This window comes from Empidonax traillii, unplaced genomic scaffold (assembly GCF_003031625.1).
Source record: "Empidonax traillii isolate 1590-97213 ecotype Southwest subspecies unplaced genomic scaffold, ASM303162v1 scaffold46:size3806547, whole genome shotgun sequence".
In the NCBI taxonomy this organism is placed as follows: Eukaryota; Metazoa; Chordata; class Aves; order Passeriformes; family Tyrannidae; genus Empidonax; species Empidonax traillii.
The window spans coordinates 313689-341118 of NW_020955239.1; the positions used below are offsets into that span (position 1 = coordinate 313689).

The following is a 27430-nucleotide window of genomic DNA, read 5'->3' on the forward strand; positions in this document are numbered from 1 at the left end:
TCAGAAACTGCACTTCAAAATTTCCCCCAAAAACCTGGCAAGGAAAGTAAGTAACCTTTACCTATTGACCATGTATTTGCACTGCTAAAGGCAGAGCAGAAGGAAAACTCACCCGAATGAACCCATCTTTTCCAACAGTGATAAGTTCACCTTCCTCAAGAACCAACTGGTTGACAGGGCCATGGTGACAGGGCTGGTGTCCCTCTCGACAGAGCTCTACTTTAATCAGGCCCCCTTCCCAAAGCAGTAAGTTGCCCCACTCAGTTCCTGAGACAACCTTCAATGCAAATGAAGATAAGCACATAAGCACGTGCACCTAATTGTGGAGAAATACTGGCAAGAACCCAGTTAACATTTGTGGCTTCCTTCCAAAACAGCATTAAATCAATAGCAAAGTACAGATATTCCCAAGGGATGATGTAAGGGGTGAGAGGGTTCAACCTTTCAGCAATGTGACATAATTTGAATGCACTGAAATGGTTAAAGATTAGAACTGATAGTCTTTGTATTTCTGTAAACTAATGTTTTCACTATTCCATTAGAAGACTCTCAGCTCTAAGCCAACAGAGATCTTTAGTCTGTGAACTACAACACTAAATGTATTTTTCAATTATTATAAAGCCAGACAGGTTTTGGGTTAATTAATGTCAATATTATATGATCAGAACAAGGGTCTAACATTACATTATCATCCAGGGTCTAATTCAAATTACTTTGAATCAAGTAGTAACTCTCCAACTTACGTAGTAAACTTTATACCAAAACCTAAGAGGGAACACAAAATAATTTCTTTTTCTTTTTGTCATTTTTTCTTACTTACCTTCCCATCAGGGAGCTCCACAAAACCTAAAATGTCGGACACTGCTGTTTTTCCAAACCTGCCCAAAGCTCCTTGTAACTTGAGACCAGTTAATGTGAGAGCCATCTTCCAGAATCTGAGTATAGAAAAAACATCCCTCTCTGATACAAGATTTCTTACACACTCTCCAGTCCCTCTTAGACATTGCAATACTCTTACTAGGGCTGTTCATTTAGTATTATTTTTCACAGGAGAACTTGTGTCTTTCTTTTGAAAATGAAATAAAGCTTTGTAACTACACAAACATTTCCCTATACAAACCCTATGAAAAAGCTAGGAAAAGCATTTGGAATGGGCAGAATGAAGATTAAATTACTACTTAAAATTAAGAAGTGTAAAGTCAATTGCTACATCTTTCCAGCTACAACCCCTACATATAGTTAGGGATACCTATTTTATTCTTGCTGTCTCCAGTGTATGATGCTCAGCTCTGTAAATCCAAGGGACTGAGGTCTTCACTGAATGCCATACAAGCACTCTCGTGGACTTGAACTGTACTATAAAATCTTACCAAGTCAAATGTTTTGCCCTAGGTCTTAACAGTTCTTTTTTCAATTATTGCATTACAGAAAAATTAACATCTGCTGCAATTAGAGATGGTTCGCTGTGTGTGCAGAAGACGTTATCTTTAAGATAGTGTCGGAAATTGAAATTTAAGACCTCATTTGGGTGAAAGCTCATGTTTATCATGCTATAAAAGCCATGCCAGAGTTTATTCGTAGCATTTTAGCTCAAAAGAAAGTTTACAGGAGAGTTTGTTTTGTCAGATTTCCATAAATAATGCATTCTAAACAACATTTGTTCTCAGTCTAAATAAGTAATTTGCCATTTCAGATCCACCTTGCAACCAAACTATAAAGCAAATCTCAGGTTTTGATCTGATTCCTCTGTTAAAATACAAAGAAACTTTAGATGCATTATAATTTTAAAGGTATAATTTTTATTACAATAGAACCCCATTTATATCTTAAGTCTCTGCTGTGTTAACATTGAGTGCTAGGTAAATACAGAACACAAAACTAGAGCTTAAAGTTTTTGTTTATTTTTTATTACAAACGGATCCATGAAGTTACCAGAGGAGGGAAGGATATCTTTTGTAAGCCTTCCTTGGAGGCTTTTGGTGAGATCAGAGGGTTTCTGATCCTTGACTTGGTAACCAGCTCTAATGGGTGCCCAAACAGCAGATAACTTCTAGAAAGGTAGAAAGCCCAGAAGGCATATATGTTATGTTACCAGCTAGAAGACATGTATATAAAAATATCTTTTATTACTTCTCCCCAGTGCTTGTTGAAATTACAAGAATGGAGCCAGTGGTACTGACACTTTACATCAAGCATCATCCTTTTTGGACAGTGAAGGTGTTAAAAGGCTTGTTTGACTGGCTGAAGGATTTGAACTTCCCCATTTTTGTAATTGTAATGCCTGGGTAAAATAGCATTCCTCATTGGTCCATGTTTGCCAGGGATACATTCTTGTTAGTCATCTTCTATCTATTATGATTTTAGAGGTAATATGTATGAATCCTAACCAATAAACCTACTTGATGTGTCCTGATCCAGATGTAGTTAGATGCTCTTCATTCTCAGCTGAAAACCTGACCTTGTAAACATCCTGTGCAAAAGCTTTTGACCTCAACACAATCTCTTCTTGTTTCCAGTCCCAGATAGTCAGCATGTAGTCAGGGCTGCTCCCAACAGTGGCCAACAAAGTGCCAGCACGGTTGAAGTCACCAAAAACATAGGCATTCTCTGTTCCACCTGAGGAAATGTACAACCTCAATACACATGCACAGGAAAGAGGTAGAAACAATACAAAAATCTACTCAGAAGGAGTTCAACTTTCACTGCAATTATTTTTTTCAATAGTTAATAGCTCTTGGTTGGCTATCTCTACCAAATAAAAGTTTCCTCCCAGGCAATAATGAAAAAGCTTGAAACTGGTGTTTTCTGGTTTTGCTGTGAAGGATTTAAACGCTGTATCTTGTTCTAAACTTAAAGTGACCCACTACTCCATCTGCTGGGATCTATAAACACTAGCCCATCTCTGTAAAATGAAAACAGAACTTTTTACCCTACCTCGAAGTATTCTGTAGGGCCTCAGTGAAGGATACTTGTAGACGATAAGGTTTGGCTTCTTTCCTTTTTCTCCTACTGCAAAGTACTGCTTAGTAGGGTGTGCCTTGAAAAAGCAAAAGTCCTGTTGCATGCTGTAATGACACCTTTTGTCTCTATCCTGCTAGTTATTAAGTTATTGTATTTACTCACTCATTAGTCAAAACATACTGCCATAAATACTAGGTTGCATTTTTCTGTGCATTTATTCTGAACAACTGCTAATCTATTGCTCAAAATCAGAACGAAGCCACTATGCACACAAAATGGCATATTGCACATATATTCGGAACCATAACAAACTGTGAAATAACTTGCTTTCTGATACATTCTTTTACTATTTCTACCTCGCTCAAACTTCACTAGCTAATCTTTCCATAGCAGCCATCTACTTCTTCAGCCATCAACTTCAGCAGCCACCTGCACAAAAGCCATTCTGAATGACACTATTGTGAAGATGTAAAAATGTACACTTTATTCCCCAGAAGAGGCTGCTTACAATGAAGCAGAACAGCCTGAGGCTGGTAGTCTGAAAGCCTTGCTCATGTGAAATAAAACTGAGAGATGGCAGAGCTTTCACAGGGTAAGGTGCTTCAAATTCAGAGATAGCACTTCAGAGTTCAAGCTCTTGGTAAGTTCACTAAAGTGAAACCAGATACTTTTTCTTTTCATTTGTGTAGGAACTTGATTTTCTAAATTTTGATGGCAAGTAAAACTCTATACTAGTATCACTATGACTAGAACAGATGAAGTGTTAAAAAATAAGAGTTGCTATGAGCCAAAAGGTTTTTAAAAGAATTTAAATTAATTAAAATGAAATTAATTGTATTAATTAAAATTAATCCCAGCTGGCACTTGTCAGTCTTTTTAGGTACCTGAGCCTAAGACTGAGGTGTGCAGATATTTATCCTCTGCCAATTATATTGAGGGAACGAGTAGCCTACACTGCATGATTCACATACTCCTCTGATCAATACCATACTTTCTTACATACATATGCATGTGCAGCTGTAGAAATCTCCCATATCTGGCAATCAAGCAAACATTTTTTTCCTAGACAGTGATTAGCATTCTAAAGCAAGAAACAAGAGCCATACCGCGATAAATCCAATTCCACCACTGCTGCTGCTCCGGAGATATCTCTGAGATTTAGTTTTCAGATCCTGGATCACCACCTGGTTGCCTGCTATATACAGCAGTTTATGGCTATCCATCATCTGCAGGTTTACAGATCTGGTGGACTCATATCCAAAAGAATATCTGGGAACAGTCCAATAAGGAAAAGATTAGGCAGTGGTTTCTAGAAAAGTTTACTAAGTGGATAGGAATGCTTAAACCGAAACTGAAATGGGAATACTGAAATTAGTGACAAAAAGCCTGATGGCAGGAGATAGTTTTCTTCAGCATACAGTGAAAAAATATATCAAGCCTCTATAAGTGAGAGGAAGGCACAAGTGAAAGCCTTCTAAAGTTCACATTCCATCCTTTCCTCTCCACCACAGGCCACACCTCTTGCTTCTGCTGGATCCTTTGGAACTGCAAGGAATTCACGTTCTATCCATGTTCTCTTTTCAAACAAATGTGAGAGATGTGCATCAGATTACTAGAAACTGTTCTACAGAGAGATCAAACTAAGAGATCAAACCAAGGCAGCTTTCAAGCTTACTTCTTAAACATTTATAGGCAGATGTAGAGAAGGGAAAATCCAGTCTTCAACAGCAACTGGACTGGGTCTGCAGAGAAAACCACCAGCACATACAGAAGTCATGTATCATACCCTACTTGACCATACCTAACAAAGTATTTATTGTAGCTCTTAATTGACGGGCATCACTTCCTTCATTCTATCTAAACTGATCTTATGAGCACCAGACTACAAATCTACCTGGTTTCTTCCCCACTTCCCCCTAAATACTTCTGTGTGGAACTACGAGCTACACAACAGCTCTTCTGTCCTCCCCTCTGCTTCTTGTGTGGTTACACAGGAAGTGAGAGCTTTGCAGTAGACATTCTTATGCTAGTCTTCTGCCTGGTCACATTAGCTTGTCCAGGATCTATTTCTACAGGAGTACTTATGATAGTAAGCACTTTGTCTAGTAAGAAATGTTTATGAGGTCAAGACAACATTTATGATTAAATTCACCCAGAACCATAACTGGTCAGGATTCTTACCTGTGTCCCAACCAAAGGCATTCCATTAATGCCACATAGGCAATTTCCAATTTGACAAATGCAATTTTAAGACCACCTATTAAATATCATTAGCTCTGAATTTTCACATGCTCAGCAGAAAGGATACTTAAGAGTAAGGAGGTTAATGGGTATCTCAGAGTCTGCAGTGACAAACGGTCGTGAAAGTACATCTTCAAAATTATAGCAGAAGGTTTCCGAGAGTTTCCTTTTTACCTCCTCAGGCTTTTTTTCATTTTCCGAGGGTACTTCACTCTTCCCTTGGTCTTCTGACTCACCTTCAGCACCTCAGAAGTGGGAACATAATGGAAATTTATATTCACCATAAATGTTATGTTCCTTGCTGATATTTGCACCTAACCTCAAAAGGGGAGGAGTCACATATCCTTTGCCTCCTTTGACAGAATACTAAGTACTTCATAGCTCAAAACAGGGGTGCCATGTCTTAGTAACTACTGATCTGTAACAAGTGCTCCCGCAGGCAGAAAAATTCTGAGACTGTTAAGAACACTGATTTTAAAACTTAGAGACTTACCAAAGCAGCTCAGTTGAGGTTTGCTTTAGGTCTCAGCTTTAGAAACCAAATAAATTTTAGAGTGTCTCTTTTCACTAGCTATTGAATGCACATTGTTGTACAAAACAATTAGTAAAACCACATACAACCCACCACCAGAAGACACCATTGTTCTCAAAAAGTCACACTGACAATGTGTAACACAGGGTAGTTCTTTGCTGGATTGCAATGCGCAATGCCATTGACTTGACTTCCAACTAGTCATAAGCATTTGTTGAAAGTAGTTTCCAGCTGGATATCTCAGGACAAATCCCCATTATCTATTTTGTAAGCTTTTCATGCTGTTTTGACCTTTTTCACTCCTAGGTGCTGCATGAAAAACAACCAAAAGGGATCAGAGAGCAGCCGTGGGAAAGAGCAAAGTTAAGTCAACTGAAGGAGAGCAGAGAAGCTCAGTCACTGTAACTTGATGGCACTGGATGAGATGCTGTTCATAATAATAACAGTGAAAAAAATGAAAACTAGAAAGTACTGGGGGTTTTAGGTTTGTGCCAACATCTTCTCAGTGGACAGCAGTACTCAGCAATGCTCTCAGTGTCTGACTCAACTTGCTCCACTTCCTCTTGCTCCTCTGCAGTTGGTGATTCCTTTGGAATACTATTTTTGTTTTCTTCTGCAAAGTATAATTGGGATCACTCTCCTAGTCATGAATTCCCTGGACTAATTTGCTCACACTTGCCATGTTAAATAAATACATAGGTCTGCAGTAGTAAAAAAATCCCATCTGTCCAACAATAGACTTCCTGCTGTTAGCAGTAAGTGTAGGGAGGAGCTTGCTTTCAAAAAACAGTCACTTAAAATTTAGGGGAAGGAAAGAAGCATATCCTATAACCGGGAACAAAGTTATAATAGGAAGATCAAAAAAATTCCAGAAGTAATCCAGCAATACATCAAAAAATTCTTCCAAAGTGGATTTTGTGATCCGTGCTACCTAGATGTAGTATGTTAGATGACATAAAAGACACCTGAAATAGACACTGGACAGGCATTTCAAGATGAAAAAGATGTTGAAAAGAGAAGTACAGGCCTCTGGCTGAAAGAGTCTGGTGGAGTCAACACCTTGATTGCAGTATTAGCTACAGAGACAGGCTAAGCAGGAAAAACTTTCAAGGGAGGGACTTTGTGAGCTGAGGGACAGCAGAAGCTGCAGGTACAGTGGTTATCCCAGAACTTCACTTTGACCAGAGTAAAAATAAAATTGGGCAACACCAAGAGCAGAAACTGGAGATGAGCACTTACTATTAAGGAAACAGTTACTGGGGGGAGAAGACAGAAGCCACTGTAGGTTCAGTATTGAAATCACTATATAATGGGCAGAAATACTCACGGACACCACTAGGATCTTCCTGTTCATCTTCTGTTGGTTCCTCATCCTCTCCCTCCTGTTCCCTTGGAAAAGATGGCATGTCTCTCTACCTGGTGGTGGTGAGGAGGAACCTTTAGTATTTTTGCATTCATCTGCCATTTAGAGCATTTTCATTTCCTCTCCAATGCTTTGAGATTCCCAAAGATAATATTTGCCTTCTGTCTGTACACAAACACAGATAACCCAAAGATATGTCCTACTTTGTAGAGTGAATTAATTGGTTCAGGTTTTAGGACTCCAGGCTCTGCATACAGTGCTATAGAAAGACTTTCATCTAAATACTGTGTAATAGGGGAAACTGATTTAAACTGATTTTAATGTTTTGGGCTTCTCTTTAATATACTGTGTGGGGAGATCTGTTTTTGAGACAAGAAGACTATTCCTTCACCTTTCTGATGGACTTCACTAAAGTATCAGGATGCAGACATTCTGAGAGCAACTAGTATCTCAAATGGAAAAGCAGGAGAGATGAATCTTTAAGAAAAAAATTACTTTTCTTCAACACATTCTATAATAACAAAAAATTAATTTAAGAAATTAACACAATTTTAGAAAAATTGAAAAACTTAAACAGCTTAATAACACACACACACATGATTTTTCATCTTTCAGACTATCATTTTCAGAGGCCTACAATTTCACTAGCTTCTATTATCCTTTGGAGTGGAAAATGTCCAAATTTTTCATAAAAACCCCAAACTATTGACCATTTTTACAAAAGTCTCAGAAAGAAACAAAAAAGGTATAAGCATTTCTCTAATTTTGTTCTGCCTTCTGATTTCAAAGATGTTCTCCATTTCCAAATAAAACACCTTAAAATGAACATTTAAGCAATTTTTTGCAGACATTACTGTTATAAAAAAACTATCAGAAATCAGAAAATTCAGGAGTTGACTGTAAAGAAACCTAAATATTCAGAATAAGAAATACAGGCAGGATGCAAGCATATCTCTCTTTATTCGTAAGCATGACTTTGATAACAAGGATAAGTTCCTAAATGTGCATTTCCTGTTTCTGTCTTTGGATCAGAATCCATTTGGGAAAAGATATTTAGAGGAATTTCATACTTTTCAGATATCTCAGGAAAGGCAAAATGCCCAAACATAATGACATCCAATAGAAGGTCAGTGAGGACAAAGAACTATTGCAGATATGTAATTCTTGTCATTAAATATCCAATCTTCATCCAAGGATTCTGAGTCTCTGCCAGACTCTGACTTTCCTGCATAATTTCACTTAAGAATTACCAGTGAGCTTTTATCCCTCAGCAGTGCTGAGAAAAACTTGAAAATAGACATTCAGAAAGTTTTACATTTAGAAAACAAACGAAAACAATTGCAATATATCTCAATATATTTAAATGAAATTAATGAGTTTTTAATGGGGTACCAAAACTGATATCACTGAAGTTGAAGAAACAGTTATAGACTATTTGCATAAATATATAGCGGAGTGTTTAGAGACCTGAATTCTAATTCCAAACCCAGTAATGACGTGTACAATTTGTATCAGCCATTTCACCTCTGGCTGTCTCAGTTATCTCCTGTGAAAAACGAGATAATAATACTTACCCATCTTAGCAAAGTGTTTTGATATCCATAGAGAAAAGAGCTATAAAATTTCAAATTATTGTAGCTAATTAGCAATCATTTATCTTCTAAAAATTAAGACTATCATAGTTTTCATTATAAATTAGTTCCTATCTGGAAAATGCTTTAGGCTGAAAAACGGTATGAACATTTCTGCCTGCATTGATATCTGTGTTCTAGTTAAAGAGATCTACTGCAATGTCCATTGTGCATATTATTGTGATAGCGTTCAAGCACTGTGCCAAAACAAACTTTGAATTTCAAGACTCAGAGGAGGCTCAAGGGTGCAGACTGTGGGTTTCATGAGTTGGCTGATCCAGAAAATTTATGTGCAGGTTCACCATGCTGAAAACATGCATTTCTCCAAGTGTTGATTTTCTTTTTCTTTTTATTTTTTTTTCTTTTTATTTTTTTTTGTTTGTTTGTTTGTTTTTGTGGGGGTTTTTTTTGTTTGTTTTTTTGGGTTGGGTTGGGTTGGGTTTTTTTGAGACAGATTTCCTAAATCAGAAAGAATTAAGGCTTTTGATACAGAACACTGAGATACTGGCAAGTAGAACTGGTGTGACAAATCTAGTGGGCAAAAAGCAAGTTAGCAGTCAGAATTTTTCTGCCAACAGCTGACCAGGGCAGTATATTTTTCCGTCAGTCCTAGTAAATCAAAACACTGACTTGGAACACTGTACCAGATCCACATCAGTTCCACTATTTGTAAGAACTCAGTCAGGAGTGAATTTGTTTCAGTGGTTGGTGCTGCAAACTGTAAATTTCAGCAAAGATTCATTTTCTTTCAAATTGCCCTTCTCTTAGCTTATGTTCTCAAAGGTCATGGAATGGAGAAATGTGTTCATTCTGGTATATGCTTTCAGTTATTTCAAAACTAAAATGTTTTTAGCAGTTTTGCTCCCACACAGAATCCTTACATATGGGAGCCTCTCAAAAATTCTCGTCTCAGACAATTGTCTCACTTATTCAAAATATAGCATAATTAAATGAAATAGATGTTTATTTGGTAACATGTAAACAAATTCAGTGAGATGACACCACTTTCTTTCTAGTTTGTCATCCTACACTTTTCATCTTTCCAGAAAAAAAAAAGATGTTTAAATGTGTAAGCCTCATAAATCCAGTTCTTGCCTTCATAAACCCTGTGACTGACACTTCAACTGCATAAAATACATCAAATTAAATAATTATCAAAATGGAACCCAAAGTTTTACTGCAGAAACAGATCACATCTAATAGTTATTTTAAACTGTCTCTGTCCTACCATTAAGCAAATGTGCTTAAAAGGCATCACCTATAAGATTTTACATCTATAGAAGAGGGATAATTCTGTCCACTAATCCAGGATACGTAGAAATAGGGAACAATTAATGCTGAACATAACTGCAGTGCTATTAGTACCAGCAACAAGCAAGAGATTAAAAATTCATCTCTACATTGTGCTACTTCTTCAGGATTTTAGTTTTTGGTTCACCCTAAAATATGCCATTTTTTGTAGAAAAGCTTTGGCCACTAGTGAGCTTTGGAAAAAAAAAAAAAAAGACACTTTGCCTTTCTTTCAGAAGAGATTGTTTTGTGTGTTACTCCTTTGTCTTTATTCCACATGAAGGAACTCAGTTTGTCCCAGGACTTCCAATCCTGACTGCTCTCAGCACTGCACTATGATTCTTAAAGGCTACCACACTCTGCTCTTTCTGACCAGGGAGTAACACTGGCCTAAAATATAGCTGCAAAATTTGGCTGTCATGAGGGGTGTCTGCCAAGGGGAACTACATACTAATCATCTCTTCCAGGATGAGGCATCTTCTTCAAGTCTAGCTCTGCTTTGGATGTGTCAGATTTCTCCCCATCTGCCAAGTCCTGCTTGGTTAACTCACTTTCAAATACAGTCTCCTGTCTCCTCAGCACTTTTTTTCTGAATCTTCCATTTCTTTATGAAAAACATCAGACCAGTGAAAAACTGGCCTTAAGACCACATCAGAGTCCATCAGAAATTTACTGGGCTGCTGATAAGCACAAAATGTGCAAGAGAGTTCTGCAAAATTTTTTGAGTTCACTCAAAAATACATTGAAGTCTTTTAGTGCTTATACACACAAAGAAAAATATCTAAGTGTAAATCAGGCATAGCTAGCCAGTGCTGTCTGTTAATCATTATCCATCAGCATTACTACAGAATTAGTAATGAAAGTCAGTTTTAGGCAAGCAACCTAAGATCCCAAGGGAAAAAAATTCTGTATGAGACAATATTGCTGTCTCTTTTACAACAGCTGTAAGACTTAAGAGCAAGGAGAATAAGAGAAGATATCAATTCTCACAACAGGGAAGTCTATAAATTATTTACTAGTCAGAGACCGAGACAGCAAGGAAAAAGCTACAAACCTGGATCTAGACACACCGTCTTTACCATAGCCCCATTGTCTCTTTTTCCCCCCATCAGAGAGAAAAGAAGTAGATGGAGAGCCCTGCTTAGAACCATATTATTGCTATGTTGCACACATGTAAAATATTTTCTTATACAATTAGGAGAAATAAAATCCAACTCTAATATCCAATTTACACCTAAAGTAGCCCTCTCTATGATCCAGACATGCTAGCTCTGTCTCATGCAAGCAACCATTTCAAGTCTCCTAAAGTCTGCTTTGTCAATAAAGGTTACCAGGTTTTTATTAAGTAGAAACCAGAGCGGGTGACATCACCAGTTACTTATTAACTTAGAGCATAAAGGAAAATCAGAAGAGTGAGTACGAGAACACAGCCACAACCTCAACAGGTCATAAAATTAACCGCCTAGCACGTGGTAAATAAAACCCAACAAGTTCTACGTTGCAGATGAAGTACGGGATGTGCTGCAGGACATTCACTCCTGTCTTGCCAGCGGGTGCCAAAGGGAGAGGCAGGGGACACCCGGCGCTCCCCAGGGGCGGCAGGAGAGGGCGCCTCGGAGGGGCCACGGGGAGGGGGCCTGGCTCGGAGGGGCCCCGAGGGGCGCAGCGCGGGTGCATGAGGAGAGGAGCTGCCGGCGACAGCCGCAGGGAACCCGCGGGCCCCCCGAGGGGCGGCGTGGGGCCTGAGCAACCCCGACCCTCCCTCCTCCTCGTACCTGGGGCCGGCTCCGCCGCGGCGTTGCCGGTCTCCGGGCAACGGGAGCCGCGGGGCGCCCCGGGAGCCGCCGGCCGGAGGGGCGGGCCCGGCGGCGGCAGCGGGCGAATTAGAGGGGCCGGAGGGTGTTTAACTTCGGGTTGGTTTGGTTGGGGTTTGCTAATTTTAAAGTAACCTCTGTTTCGGCCGCGGCTGCGGGCTTTCCAAAGCTCGGCGGGAGAAGGGGAGGAATTCCCCAGACGTTCCTCCTGCCCGCAGGACGAGGCGTGTGCTCCCGTGCGCCCCTGGGGTTGGGAGGCGCTGCCCCGGGCGAAGCTCTGTGCCCGTAACTTCCCGTACACCTGTGTGAGCATTACATGTACTTTTTAAAATTTTATTTTAATATAATAAATATACACTGTGGAATATATCTTTTTATTATACATGTATAGATACATATGTATGTAAAGCAGCTTCTGAAGCTGGCGGAGGGTGTTTTGCCTGGCTTTGCGGAGCAGGGCGCAGGTAGGGAGGGAGGGGACTGCAGCCGGCGGCAGCGCCCGGCCCAGGGACAGGTGCCACGGAAGGGGAGGGACAGTGGGCGCGACGTCCCCGGGCGGCGGCGGAGGAGGAGGATTGCGCGCCATGGCCCCGCACGGGCGCTGCCAGTGGGCGCTGGTCCTGGCCTGGCTGCCGGCCGGTGAGTGGGGCCGTGGGGTCCCGGCCCCCGCCGGGGTCCCGCCCCAGCCGGGGACACCCCCGCGACACCGGGCCGGGCCCCGGGCGGCGCCCTCGGGGTTCGCCCGGGGTTAAGGCGGTGCGGGGTCGCGGGGAGCGGCGGCGGCCCCGCGGCGAAGGGAAGGGGCGGCCAGGGCCGGGCGAGCGCCGTTCCCCCCTCGGTGCCCTTCCCTGGGCTCTCCCGAGCTCGGTGCGGAGCCATGCGGAGGGGAGTTTCGCTGTCCCAAAGGTGCGGCTGGGCGCTCTCCTAGGAGGAAGTGGCCGCCTTTTTCCTGGCAGCCGCCAGTATCGGTCGCGTGCGGCTGGCCTGGCTGGGACCCGGGAGCAGGGCGTGGGCACGGAGGTCCCCCCTTTGACCTGTCGCAATCGCCCACCCCAGGCTTTGCTGCTGGCTCAGCCTATTTGGGGACCGAGGGAGCCGCAGGGCTTCCTCACCCGTGGGGACGAGCCTGAGGGGAACGGGAGCTCACCTCCGTGTCTTGGGGCGGCCTCCGGCAAGCGGAGTTATTTCTGCCAAGCTTTGCGGGTTGCCTGACAGCTTCCGACCTCCAGTTGGAAATAAAATTATCGTTTTGCTTCTTGGATGCCTGGGTCTTGGCGGGTGCTCTGGCTTTAAGTACTGAAGTTCAGCTTTTCACAGAGAACGAGTGAAAGAAGCAAAAAAGCGTGGAGGGATGCTGTTATCCGTTGTCTTACTCGGCAGCCATATTCCTGGGTGATGCTCTAACCAAACCTTGGCCTCACTGGCTCTGAAGGGTTCATGTCTTCACCACGAAGCCATAGGCCTGAGGAAGCCATGACTTACTTGGTTGGTAGATTTGTTCTTCCCTGCCAGGATAAGAAGGACAGTGGCCTGCAGTGGAGTAATGCAGTCCAAGTTTAGGAACCAGCCTTAATTTTCACAACTTTTCAGTTTTCTTGGAGGAGGTTAATATGAAACATCAGACATGCAGAGACATCTGACTCCAGTGGGAACAGTATGTTTTCAGTCTCCTTAGAAAATAAGGAACTTACCTTTCAATTCTGACTCTTTTGCAGAACAGAGGTAATGAGAAAGGATCTCCTCCATAAAAAGATTTGGTTTCTGTAAGTGAAAAGTACATAGTGATTTTGAGTGTTTTACTCTTGCCAGAGAGATCCTGTTGTAGGAAACCCATGTTCTGTTCCCATGAGACAAGTCAGAATTCATACGAGGTTTCATTTGATTGACCTGGAGATCATTGTTTTGCTAGTCTTCAGTTTGAAGTTTGGATTGGTTTATTGTGATTTTCTGAATTAAGATTCCATGAGTCAACTATTTCACAATGAAAGCTGAAACAAGATGTTTTGAACTACAATGCTTTTAAATAAGAGCAACTGTAACTACCTGTCTGCAGCCTGGACCTTGCTTTGCTACAGCATTGTAAAAACTTGTTTTTCCTAGAGGTTTGCACAGCTGCTGATATTTTTGGTGTTTAAGTGAGCCTTGGATTCAGGGTTCCTCTCTATGTTTGTATGGTATTTTTAAGGCAAATTATTTTGCCCTGCTTGTGCTTTCAGTTGGCTGACCGGGAGTCCATTTCAAACCAGAAACTGAGCAAGTACTGCATTGACAATACCCTACTGCAGAATTACTTGCTGAGGCAGAGTTGCACCTCTGCAGCATGTTTTCCACCATGTGGAAACTGTGTGAACTCATATTTGCCTGGAACATAGTGCGGAGGTCCAGCCTAAGAGGACACTGAATGATGCTTGGCAAAGAATGATGCTTGCAGCTGTGATCCAGATGTTAGTACACAGTATTAGCAACTTGTTTCTTTGCTCTCATCATGAAAACATGGAGTAGAGGGAAAAGCGTTGGTTAATGGAGACCTGTTCAGTTGGTACCTTCCAAGCCTCCCCATTTCCTTCCTGCCTTTCCTGCTGTCATGCTTCCCAGTTAAGAGGCAAGTAGCACAACACTGCAGTCAGTGCCCTGTTCTCTGGCATGTATTCAGACAGGGCATCCCACACTTGCTCTGCACTGTTTGTATTCCCTTATCAAAGGCAACTGGTGATAACTTCACTATTGTTAATGACAAGCACAACTTACTGTATTATCAAAGTTTAAATAAGATAGAAATGTCTCTGGAGTATGGCTAAAAGAAAGCACAGATTATGAGAAACTTTGTAAAACCCTCCTCAGTGTGTGCAGCTCCTTAGATAGAAAATGCTGTGGAGGTTGCTAGGAAGAGTTCTAAGATACATAACAATAGCTTCATGAAAAAGGGAAAAAAAAGCGTAAATTATGTGTGCTGTTCTGAAGTTGTGATAAACAGATTAACTACAGTGCTACAGGATGAAAGCTGTGTTGTCTTAATCCTGGTCGCTACTAGGTAATGTTCTGATGACTGTCTTAGTGAGACCTTCATGAAATTAACTTGGTGTTTATATGAATGGGTGGTGCTGCAGAACTTTTCCACGTAGGATTAAAAGCCAAGGCAGTCCCATCCTGTGTGCTTCTTCTGGGCCCAACAAATTATCTCCCTCATCTTGGAGGGACAGTTTTCTCCATGTAGAAAAAGTGATTTGCTTCATAATGCAACAAAATGCAAATCAAAAGCAACTCAGTTGCTTTTGGAGAAAATAATTCAGTCCACAGGGCAGGCCGAAGAAGCTGCCTTCAAGGAAAGATGGGACTCGCATTCTAACCAGGGTTTATAACCCTTAATATCTTCAGCAGAGGGGCTGAAAGGTCTGTACGTGCAGGTCCTGGATGAGGCTGAAGGAGATGTGCTTTGATCACTGGTCTGGTGCAGAACGCATGATGTGATGTGAGGTCTGAGTCTGTGGGCTGATGGCCTTCTCTCTGTTCTTGTTTGCAGGTTGCCTCTCCCTCCTGGTGACAGTGCAGGATGCTGAGCGTTACACCACCTTATTTGCCACTGTCATCCTTAGGTGTGACTACAGCACCTCAGCTCAGCTGCAGGACGTGGTAGTGACCTGGCGCTTCAAATCCTTCTGCAAGGACCCCATCTTTGACTACTACTCAGCCTGTAAGTGTTAAGCTTGTTCTCCAAGGAATCCCTCTTCAAGTGGAAAGGAGGGGGAAGGTGGACTTACTGGGTAATACAGGCTTTGACCCCTTCCTGCTCACAAACTAGATGGTGGTATTTCCCAGCGCTCCAAGGAAAAATAGGTCATGTCTGTGATTTGCCTTGAAATGTCAAGGGCTTGCTTATGGTACAAGATTGTAGAGAGTGCCAAAGCACTTCATTTGCCCTCCTTGTCATCTACTCAGAAGGCAGAGCAGCTCAGCCATGTTTGACACAAGGTAATTTTGGTGGACCCATTTTATGCTTCAACATGCTTAAAAAGCAACGGCCCTGTAACAAGTTGACTTTATGATTCCATGGAGGACCCCACGACTGGAGATAAATACCTGAGACCCGATGTTAGTGATCTTAGGAAGTAGAAGAAACACATGCATTTTGGAGGATAGAAAGACTTCTAAGTAATAATATTTAGTACTGGTGGGAGCACTTTATGTGCAGACACTCTGTTGTGGGCAGCCTTAATTCAGGAGTGTTCAATATGGTATGCAAACTGCACTCCAGGGTGCACCAAACACAGTATAACCAGCTGGCCAGAAGAGGTGATAATCCCACTATATTTAGTGTTGGTGTGGCCTCACCCTTAGTACTGTGTGCGGTTCTGGGTCCCAGAATTTAAGGGTATTAAGGTACTTGAATGCATCCAGGGGAGGGCAACAAAGCTGGTGAAAGGGCTGGAATGCATGTCCTATGAGGAGCAGCTGAGGACTTTGGGCTTATCTAGTTCAGAACAAAGGAGGCTGAGGGGTGACTTCATTGCTCTCTACAGCTTCTTGAGGAGGGAAAGTGGAGACGAAGTGCTGTCTCTTCTCCCTGTTACCCAGTGATGGGATGTGTAGGAATGGTCCAAAGCTACATCAGAAGTTCAGACTGGACTCCAGGAAGCATTTCTTTAATGAGAGGGTGGTCAGACACTGTAACAGGCTTCCTAGAGAGGTGGTCAATGCCCCAAGCCTGTCAGTGTTTAAAAGGCATTTTGACAGTGCCCTTAATAATACACTTTAAGTTTTGCTCAACCCTGAAATGAACAGACAGTTGGACTAGATGACCTTTGTAGGTCCCTTCCAACTGAAGTGTTCTGTTCTGTTCTGTTCTGTTCTGTTCTGTTCTGTTCTATTCTATTCTATTCTATTCTATTCTATTCTATTCTATTCTTTATAAACCCTGCAGGATGTTTAAGTGGCCTCAGCTTAACTGTACACTTAGGACGAGCTCAGAGTGGGATTTTTGGTTCCCCAAACTCTCCTTTATGCAACCTGGATGGGTTAGGTAGGCATATTACCAGGTGTTCTACAGCCTAGTCCACAAGCAGACAGGTCCCTGGCTCAGCTGATCCCAGCATAAAGTGAGTGCTTTTAGCCCAGGCTGAAGCTAAAAACCCCAGCAGTGACAGAAAGCATGAAGGTCATGGTGTCTGCTTAGTTGGGTCTGCTCTTCATTCTCCGTGGTAGGTACAGCAGTGGAAGAGACTTTGACAAGCTTTGTTCTCTCCTCTCTTCATTGCAAGCCTTTTGCAGACAATGCTGGCTGAATCAGTCGTCTCCCCAACTCCCAGCTCCCAAACACCTGGCAATTCAATGTTTATATCGTGAGTCTGTCACAAGAGTATTGCACAGAAATTGCCTCTAGTCCTCCATTAATTCTCTTGGATGTCTCTACACTTAATCCTTAGCCGGAATCAGATGATGGATTATTTTCTGTCTTTATAAGATTCACAACATCTAATGGGATACAGGAGGGAAAGGGAGACAATCCCTTTCATGTGTGTCTGGAGGTTTTGTTTGGTAAATAAACACACTTTTGTTTTAGTTCCAGTACTCCTTTGTGTTTTATGACTTTTCCAGGCAGTTTATCTTCATACTGGGAGCTGCCCTCCAGCCTACTACCATTAGCTTCTTTCTATTGCTGTTCTTTCAGTTGTGAGTACCGGAGGGATCTCCTCTGCAGCTCCTGCATTCTCAAAATCTCTGCCATTCCTGTGGCTCTACCTCTGTTTGTTTTTGAGTACTTCAAAGTGACTTGTCCTTGCTGGTTTTGAAGCCATGCTTTGTATTATTAAACTGAAGCAAATGCACACACGCACTCAAGAGTTTCTCTACTGCTCACAAGGGGATAGAAACTGGTCCTTTAAAATAACCTTTGGCATCTCATTTGCTGCTGTGTGTTTGCAGCGTACCAGACTGGTCTAGCCCTCGGCCAGGACCCGTCTAATGACTGCAACGACAGCCAGCGAAAGGTGCGCATTGTCATCCAGAAATACGGGCAGAAGGACCCCGTGCTGGGCATCGACTACCAGCAACGGAAGATCACCATCCAGAACAGTAAGTAACTCGACCTCCCAGGCAAGCACTGAACTCAGTAACTGTACAATATCTGGATCTGCTGAGTGAAGAGAGGCATAAACATTGCTAATGTAGTCTGTAGCTTACACATTCCGTAAGGTGGCAATGGAATAAGTGCTGTGAAGGGCCCTGTCCCCAGTTGGCCTGAGGGTGTTGGAGGCACTACAAACTAAGGCTGAGCTGGGAATGCCTGACCTTTTTGCTGAGGAGCACAAAAGCTGAGGAGCCCAGAGGCTAGAAAACAGTTCATTCTCCAAAGAAGTACTGGGTAATTGTCCAGGTGTATTATATGCTCCCTGCTTTTCCTGGAGCAATATCTGTTGCTCCTGCCAGATGCGCTATGGGGATGGTTGGCCTAAGAGGGACAGTGAACTGTGTTCCAAAACCAGTAGAGCTGGCAGTTGGCAGCAGCTGGTGGCTGTTAACATTCACCACCCAGCGGCATGCTGGTTATTTCACTCCACACAGAAGTAAGAACACTTCTAAGTAGTGTTGCCTTCTAGCAACAGAGAAAAAAGGGACTGGCAGTGAATGTTGTCTATAGGAATTCTCAGTGGACTCAAATGTGATTGTTTGAAGGTGATGGCTATGCTTGGAACAAGGGGAGATGCAGTACTCCATGTTGCCTGCAGGCAGAGGTTTTGACTTGGGCCTGAAAGTAGTGTCTGTCAGTCCCAAATAGCCCACTGACCTCTCAGTCCCTCTCCCACAGGAGCAGACCTTGTCATCAGTGAGGTCATGTGGTGGGATCATGGCGTGTACTACTGCACTGTGGAAGCACCAGGAGATACATCAGGTGATGCGGACAAAGAAGTGAAGCTGATTGTTCTCCGTAAGTGCCTGTGGTTTGTTGCCTGGGTGGCAAGATATCTTCTCCTGTTCTCTTCTTGCCCACCCCAAGACATCTCCAGCGGTGGAGAGGTCAGTAACTTACCACAGCCAGATACATCAGGATCAATCCTTTCTCTCTCCTTTTTTCCCCACAGACTGGCTAACAGTACTCCTCATTGTTCTTGGTGGCCTCCTTCTCCTTCTGCTGATTGGAATATGCTGGTGCCAGTGCTGCCCCCAGTATTGCTGCTGCCACATCCAGTGTGGCTGCTGTCCAACCCGGTGCTGCTGTAACCAGGAAGGTGAGGTTCAACCAAATGTGCATCCGTTTATGCCTTTTGTCAATACAAAAGCTTGACTAGGACATTGCTGAGTTCCACATTCTCCCTTCTGCTTAGCGTCCATATAAAATGAAATATTTCTGTGGCCAATGTGACCTCCAGGACCAGCTTGTCTGAGTTTAGAGGAGGGGAGCTGAGATAGATAGAACCCACCTTGCTCTTCTGTGTCCAACTTTCAGAAGTTCCTCCTCACTCACACCTTGCTTCTCTCATGTCATCCACCTTCCTGTATGAGTAGCTCAGGACTTTTCTTCTCTATCTTGTGGTTCATTTGCCTGTGCATGTGAGGAAGGCAAGTAAATGCCTTTGTACTACTCTCCAAACCAGCCTGACCTTCAAGTATGTTGCTCCAAGAGGAATTATGTAAAAATTGGCATTTTCTATCTTCATGTTTTCTTCATGTTATCTTTATGTTTTATTTGTTTTTCTTGGGGAAAGGAAGTGAGAAAAAAGAGGAGAAAGATGGTCTCTCTTGGTGGTCAGCTGTACAAGTGCATTTTTGAGTTTTTGAGGGTCAGAAGAAAATTTATTGTGTTTGTTTTTAGCAGTAATAAAGTTTCTGCAGCCAGATCTAGCTTTTTTAATAAGGCTGCCATCTGAATGTTGGCTGCTAAAGTCACATAACCTGTAAATGAAACTTAGTTAGCAACGTCGTGGACAAGCCCCTCTGCAGCTTACACAGTCTGACAGGAACAAAATACAACAAATAAGTTTATTTATTGTTGAAATCACCAGATTCTTCCTCAGATGCTACAAGGAGAGGATTTATGAACAAGGAGCTGGGTTCCTGGTTTCCCTTTACCTTCAAAAGAGCTATTTGGTATCGGTTGCGTGTAAGCTGTAAGAGTTTTAGGCTTAAGCCTAATTTGCTTAGCCCTTGCACAGAGAGAACAGAACATCCCTCTTACTGCTGAAAACAAAACATTTTTGGAGGACTTTACAGGTTGTCAAGTGAAATGTGTAGTGTTGAGGAGGCTATGGAAATTTGGCAGAAAAATTAGTTTCTGTAAAGGGAGAGAGAGGTGGTGGAGATGAAAGACTCACACCTCCAGAATTACTAGTTCTCAACAAAAAAGGGATTCGGAATTTGTGTGAGCTCCTTTCTCTTTTTCTGTGCAGTAGATTATAGCTCACTCCAGACTGCTGCTGTTATTTCCTGCTGAGGAGGAGGAATTCCTGTGAAAAAAAGAGGTTCCCAAAATCTCTCCCTGTTCATGAGAGAGGGTACAGACAAGACCAGCCTCCTTGACTGGCTGCTGGGTTCTGTGGCTGTAATTTCCCTCCCAGCTGTCTGCCCTCTTTATCCACTTGGCAAAGGGTCCTTGTGCCTGCACCCCTCCTCTAACACACCTTCTCTTCACTTTATCCTGCCTTTGACTCACTTTTTTTTCACTCCAAAAAATGAACTGCAGACCTTAAAAAACACAAGAAGATAGACTCAGGGAACATCTTAAAAACAGTCCTGAGGAATAGCAGTTCCATACAGCTGAAGAGAAGGCAGAAATCCTCACCTCCTTTACGATTACAGTGCGAGCCGAGTGTCTTTCTTCCCAGTTTTTGGCCACTAGAGGACAGCCTAGACCTGCTGAACAGTCGCAGATGCCATTGAGGCCAGGTAATCCTGGGGCTGTGAATCACGACACTTAAGTACCGTGGTTTTAAGAACCTAGCAATGAAAGAAGTGCATCGTTTGAGTCTTTCAGGATTGGTCTACCGAAATATTAAACATGCCCCAGGAGCAAGCCAATTACATTCCCCATGGAAAGCTCTGAGAAAAGCCCGTCAGGGTAAATATATGTATGACCTCCTTCTGTTTCCATTAATTCCTTTTCTTCTTTGGGCTTCTTCTAATAATGAATCAGTGAAAAATAAGTTATACTTGCACCTGGGTCTGACTAGGTTGGAAAATATTTTTTTTTGTAATTGGATAATTGGCCCAGCAGCTGTAAGGTCTGTCAAAGGTAAAGAACCGCCTTTCTTTGCAGGGAATAGGTAAAGGGAACAACACAACAATCTGCCAAAGTTTTACAGCAGTTATGAGTTTTGGAATTAAAGTGAATCTGACCTTTCTCAAATAAATATGTTCACTTTAAAAAGATCTATAACTTTACTTCCATTTTGCAGGTAGGGAACCAGAATATATATTGGATTCAAACTGGAAAACTAAGTATCTGGGGAAGGAAGAAAGGTTAAAAGTAGTGAAGGAACTCCAGGGGTAATTCTGCATTTGTTCAGCTGTAGGAAGAGATCAGAGAATTACAGGGACACGATGACTTTGGTCCTAGTGACTGCCTTCATACCTTAAGGGGGAGAGCCCTAAGTAGGTATGCCCACAGCTGCTGGACCTCTGCTCCTCAGGCAAATACCGTGGTCAAAACCCAAGGACGTGCACTCAGCAGGTTCTAGGACATTCTCAAGGTGGTAACTCTTGAGATATTCTTAAGAAGGAATGAGAGAGGGAAAGATAAGGCCCTCCTGTTCTTTTTATCCTTCATCTCCTTTCTCTCTTCCTCTAATTTTGAAACCTGAACTGGAGGGAAATCTCTTGGGACAAAAAAGAAAAAGAAAAGAAAGTTAATCAAGTGTGACATAAAGTGCTTGAAAGCTGCTACCTCAGGCCACAGAGCTTTGAAGATATATCAGAGTATCAGGATTAAAACCCCTGAAGCTTCCAGCTTTGTAGTTCTTTCTGGTTGGAGCCAGACTGAGGAGGGAGTCTGAAGTGGAGAATGAAGTGGAACTGCATGACCTGTGGGGAAAAGGGTAGGATGAGTTGAGAGGCATGGTCAGTCCTTGTTTTGCTGCAAGTGGTGCTCTATATAAATTCAGTGAAACAGCTGAAGAAGAACATGTTTAATAACTGGAGTGCTACCTGAAATGGAAAGCTCAGTCCCAGAGAACATGCAGTCTGTATGCTGCCTGCTACAATGAACCCAGGGGACAGAATTAATTGGAGCTTAGCTGTAGCCTGGTTTCTTAAAGAAGCAAATCTTTTGCAGTCAACCTGTCTGCCTATCCCCTATCTCTTTCCCTCCAATAGCTTTTAATTTCATCAGCCAGCTTCAGCCAGATTTATCAGAGAAGTAAAAGTCTCAAAGGCAATTATGTTCCTGTCTGTTTCCTGAACTGTATAGCCAGGAATGTTCTGCTCATGCCTGACCAGAGATGAGGCTGCAGTAAAAGCCTATCACTTGTGAAACTCCAGGGAAGCCATATGAGAGAAATTTTGCAAAGGCCCTGGTGCAGAAAGGCTTTACTCAGTAATGACAGACAAACCAGGCTTTGTAAAGTCTGGGACTTGCATAATTTGCTTGCTTGTAAACTTAAGTTTTGAGGTAAAAGTAGTAAGATGTTTTTAGGTATTCCTCCAAAAGAAGCAATGGTGAGCTATGGGTTTGAAGGCAGGAATGGTGAGGTTGTCTATGTAGAGCAGGTGAGATGGAAATGCTAAAAAAAGTGAATGGAGCCTGACCCCAGGAGTAGGGGTCTGGAGATGGTGGTGGAAAACCAGTGAGGAAGAGATGTTTTCACTGAGTTTGCTCTTTTGGCACACTGGACATTGCTGTTGAAAACTGGAAATTTAGTCTGTTCACCAGATTGATCACACAGTCCTAAGGGATTTAATTTTAGCAATCATGCTGAGGTAAATTACAGAGAGAGACTAGAAAGGGAGAAGCTGGACAGTGCACCTCTGAGTGCCCTATTTGTGGAACAGAGAGGAAATGATGGAGTATAGAGCGGAAAATACGATCTGGACAGAACCCATATGAAAGTGGCAAAGAAAGATCTTGTTTAGCTGTAAATCAAAGGTCAATGATGAGCTGAAAAAGTTTGGAGAGAAAACTGTAATATATCTTTCTGTATGAAACATTATTTTACGCCTTTCCACAACTATACTCACACTTACAGGGCAGGTAAAAGTCTTACACCTGGTAGTGCTGCATACTTAATCATAGTGTTATTTGTTCCCAGTTGCTGGGACTGGACTCTGCATGTTAGGCAGTAACCCTTTTCTTCTGTTCTAGGTATCTTTTTGAAGATGTACAACTTCATATTGGAATCTCCCATGTTCTGTTTTACCTTTGTCATAGGGTGGAAAGAGATTTTCATTTTGCGAATTTCCTGTATCCAAAGGCTACAGCGTAACAAGCAAAATGGCGTGTGATCTGCAAGCTGTGCTCTCTGGATAGCTGCAGTAAGCTTTCTTCTTCTTTTATAGTACTGGAACGGCATCGGTTCATAAAGCGGGCTCAGGCACTTGCACCTTGGATATCACCCAACATGTTCTACGGAGGTGGCGACAGGAACTCAAAACTTTCCTCTTACCAGCTGAACCCTCTATTGCAACAAGGTAAGACCATGGGCATCATGTCAGAGGGAAATCGGGATGAGAACCAGGTAACTTTTTAGGGAAGTTCCACGTTGAGGCCTTAGCCTCTCTACTACAAAAGAGAGATGTTTCTAGCATGGTTGCATGTCCGAGCATAACAGCTCTGCTACATCTACAGTGTACTGCAGACTTGCCTGGGTGGATAAATACAGCCTGTTCATCTTAAGTGTCTTGCTGGGCTCAGCGCTGGGTGAAGTAGTTTAGTGCTAACTAAGGTATATCTGTGCTACACCCCAGCGACTGCAGGGTAAATATACCCAGCTTATCTTGCTTTGTGTGGCAGAGGAGGGTACTGTCTCTTTGTTCTGCTGTGCTGGTCACGGTCAACTCCTTATAACCAAAACTGATATGACAAGTGAGGTGCAATTTGTTTGAGTTCTTATCAAATCTCTAGTCTTAAATGATTAAGGGCAAACTGCCTTCTGTGAAATAGATCTACCCTGCATGCAGCAAAAAATGAAACTCTTTAATGAAACTGGAAGAATTTTAACAGTTGTTCTGCCCCAAAATCACTTGTATAGTGGAATTTATTTGTAACTTTGATGGGGGAGGGAAGTCTCTGAAGTCCTAGAGAAATAATTAAATAAAATAACTTACCACCAGTAATATTATTTAATCACCCAAGGAAAACAGAGGAATTCAACATAATGGCTTCTCAAAAGTATATAAGGTATTTTTTGTCTGAAATTAGCTCTTCATCACTATGCTGTAATCACAGATTTACTCTGTATCTGATGAGTTTTATCTATTGTTTGAACAAATCATTTGCAAACAAATGCTAGATTCAAGATGTTTCAGTATATATTTCTTCAGCCCACTAGTTAAATCTACAGTTAACATTTTTCCTAGCCAAGGCACCAGTTTTCCTTAGAAAGGTCCAGTGGCTGAGCCACCATGATTTAATACACAGTACGCTGAGTCTTCTTAAAAGGAAATGCAGTTACTAAGTTACTACTCTCTGCACCTTACATTGTTTGGTCTGGCTGTGCCGGTTGTGGTGCTTGAGACTCATGCAGTTCTTGCAGTGAGGAGCAACAGGAGGAGAGAAGGGACTCAGCCAGGCTCATGAGTGCAGAAGGGCCCTCTCTTCATTCCCTCTGGATTTGCTGTGTCTCCTGTGCTTTTATCCTTAGATGTGTCTCTGCAGAACAGTCTTCCACTGGTGCAGCCACAAGCTCAGCTTTCCCATGGCAACGGTGTTTTGGACTATCTGGAGTCTGAAATCCAAAACCTCAACATGTCACAGCTCCGGCCACCCTCCCACCAGCGGCAGGCTGTGCAGCCCAGCCTGCTGTCCTCCCTGGGCTCCGACATCGTGCCGCCTCCTCTCACTGATCACGTCTCTTCCAGCCATGGGAGCAGCAACTCCTCACGGCCACAGAGAGCCACCCGCACCCCCGGACCCTGGGACTATGCAGCAGAGGACAGAAGGGAAAACCGGAGGTGGCCCGTGCCTTCCAGTGGGGATTCTCATTCCAGCTACAGTCAGGACATCTGGGACAGGCGGCGAGAGGACCATCCTCAGAGGCAGAGGACAGGTGGCTACAATGGCAGGCCACAGTACTCCAGACGGGATGTGTCGCCCCCACGCCAAGCTGAGAGGGGCAAGAGCAGCAGCAGCAGTTTCTATCCAGAGGAGGCCAAGGAGCGCTCCAGCCACCAGCGTGGCAGGAGACAGGAGCCCTCAGGGAGACGAGAATACGAGAACTACGCTGGGAGGAGCAATAACTCAGGCCAGCGGCGGCACAGCTACTCCCCCCCTTCTCGCAGGGGGTCATGGAGCTCCTCAGAGGAGCCTGTCCGTGTCCCAGCCACAAACCGCAGACGGAGGAACCGGTCTCGGGAATGGCCGGAAGATAAACCCCCCAGTTATCGCTCCTTAGAAATCATCCCGAGTCAGGACAAGAAGCACAAAGGCAACGCAGGGACACGCTCGGTGAGTCAGCTGCCTTTTTGCCTTCCCAACCCAAGGAAAAGGTTGGGTTTTGGGGAGTAAGAGTAAATGTTTTGTACTTTCTGTAGCCTGTTATGTTGCAAACAGAGGCCAAGGAGCAGGGAGTGCTCTGTGGAGCTTGGTTGTAAAGAGGTTGCTGAGTTCTCTGCCTTGTGACATGTGTTGCATGGCTGTAGAAGTAGGCCCCTACAGGGTGATATGTTATACCCTCTCACTTTTGGGGGTCTTTGTATATGTTGGTGTTAAAATAGCTGTTGTCTGGCACTGACTGGGGAGAAAGCACTTCCAGACTAGGCAGCAGGACTGAGTTCCCCTCTGCAACCATCTCTGGAGTTGGTTTATTTCTGATTTCTTTTACAGTGTGCATGATTCTCCTGTTATCTATCTTTAACATTTAATTTTTATTGTATCTTGGTGATATTTTTGAGATGATTCTTATCCATCCAGGTAAGATGCCTAAAGCTACATCCATGCTTTCAGGTAGCATGGATGAGAAATGTGTCATTCCCCAGGACAGGTGGAAGAAAGTAACTCTCTTCTTGGAACTCCTGAGAACTGAACATGCATTATATGGGCAGTGAACAGCTCTTGTTTTCAGCTCATCTTATCATTTCACACTGGGACTAGATTTTAGGTGGCAACCTAAATATGAAAAACTTCATATCCAAATGCTAGTCTCCAAGTTAGACAGTGTATTCTCCCTTAAAAAATGGAGATTCTTTTAAATAAAAAAAATGTTAAGTGTCCATTATCACATATATGCAGAGTTTTACCAGGTGGGAGTCTTCTGAAGGGGCTGTATTTGCACATTTTCACTTCTGTGTTTTTGGAAAGAAGCACAATTCAAGTTCCAGCTGGGATGTCTGTATGTATGAATGGGTTTTGTTATGATGCTCAGAGCAGGTAGGAAGACATATGATTTCTGTTCATCATTCCTTGTTCCTGAATCTTTTATTTTCTCTTGCAGGACAGAGCAAGTTCCCACAGTGGAAAAAGCATAATCATTTAATGTCAGTACTGAAAGAACTACGATTCCCACTGGACTCCTCTTAGGTTTTTTACTGTGTAGGTTGGGATGGCTGCTTTTGATTGAACAGACAACCAACAATAAAACAGATGAAGCAGCTTCTCCTTAGATTTGCAGCTCTGAAGAATCTATGACTTGTGCCCATGAAAGCCATACATAACCCAATTTTATTCTTGCTGTGATTGGAAACACAGGTTTGCCATGGGCTGTGGTTCATTTTTATTGGAAACAGCACATTTTTTTCAGTAAATAGTATATTCCCAGTGTGTAAAGAGAGACAGCAGTTCTCTTTTTGAAGTGCCTTGGCACTGCAAGGAGCCCAGTCTGTAGAATGCTGGTCCTTTGCACACCAGTTACCAGAGAAAGGCTCCAATATTCACAGAGTTGTAAAGTCACAAGACAGTAGAATAATTTCAGTTGGAAAGGGCCTCTGGAGGTCATCCGATCTGCTCCCCTGGGAGTCTGGTGTGGGGAGGCACAGCATCTAAGGCCCTTTGTTGTGCTTCAGAATGTGTAATGTTTGTTGCTTCTGCCTGGCTGCCCAGCATAGTTGGGGTAGTTGCTTCCTTTTGTCCCCACTCCTCCCAAACAGGAGGATCACAGTGTTGGAAGGATGTTCACTGCCTTAAGATCTCACTAATATGTCTGCAGATTTCCAGGTTATCCACCGTTTACTGACTGAAACAACCTGGCCTACTTTAGGCTTAGACCTTAGTGCCTTAAAAGATACTTGTTCTAGCCTTTCATCAAGACTTGAATTTATTTGTAACTTAAAGGGCTAAATTTACCATGGTTTGGCTTTCTCTTCAGGGACTGAGTAAAGTATGACTGCTGTCCCTTGCACCATGGACAGAACTTCCCTCAACTCGAGGAAGCACAGTTTTGGTGCATATATCTTTCCTAAGCCAGGTACTCTTTTCCATGCATTTTATATTCTCCCTTTGCTCTCTACGCCATGTATCATA

At 42.9% G+C, this 27430-nt stretch overlaps 2 protein-coding genes across 2 annotated transcripts in view; one reads left to right on the forward strand and one right to left on the reverse strand.

Moving 5' to 3' along the window:
* Window positions 1-11860, reverse strand: part of CFAP44 (cilia and flagella associated protein 44) — a 42564-nt gene extending 30704 nt beyond the window's left edge. The window contains exons 1-8 of the mRNA XM_027878811.1: window positions 11794-11860; window positions 7062-7150; window positions 5270-5447; window positions 4068-4230; window positions 2935-3037; window positions 2400-2616; window positions 821-935; window positions 113-277 (exon numbers count right to left, since the gene is read on the reverse strand). Coding sequence (XP_027734612.1) covers window positions 113-277; window positions 821-935; window positions 2400-2616; window positions 2935-3037; window positions 4068-4230; window positions 5270-5447; window positions 7062-7140 — 1020 coding nt within the window. The 5' untranslated portion in view covers window positions 7141-7150; window positions 11794-11860. The remainder of the gene's footprint in view (window positions 1-112; window positions 278-820; window positions 936-2399; window positions 2617-2934; window positions 3038-4067; window positions 4231-5269; window positions 5448-7061; window positions 7151-11793) is intronic.
* Window positions 11861-12393: 533 nt separating this feature from the next.
* ILDR1 (immunoglobulin like domain containing receptor 1) lies at window positions 12394-26575 on the forward strand. Its single transcript, XM_027878814.1, has 8 exons — window positions 12394-12471; window positions 15353-15523; window positions 17752-17901; window positions 18635-18754; window positions 18909-19055; window positions 23314-23445; window positions 24618-25420; window positions 26406-26575. The coding sequence occupies exons 1-8, from the start codon at window positions 12417-12419 to the stop codon at window positions 26445-26447; spliced, it is 1620 nt and encodes a 539-aa protein (XP_027734615.1). The 5' UTR covers window positions 12394-12416; the 3' UTR covers window positions 26448-26575.
* The last annotated feature ends 855 nt before the right edge of the window (window positions 26576-27430 follow it).

Coding starts and splice junctions, on each gene's coding strand:
- ILDR1 (XM_027878814.1), top strand. CDS start 12,417: ATGGCCCCGCACGGGCGCTGCCAGTGGGCGCTGGTCCTGGCCTGGCTG. Junction 15,524..17,751: donor CTTTGACTACTACTCAGCCT/GTAAGTGTTAAG, acceptor GTGTGTTTGCAG/CGTACCAGACTGGTCTAGCC. Junction 19,056..23,313: donor GTGCTGCTGTAACCAGGAAG/GTGAGGTTCAAC, acceptor CTTCTTTTATAG/TACTGGAACGGCATCGGTTC.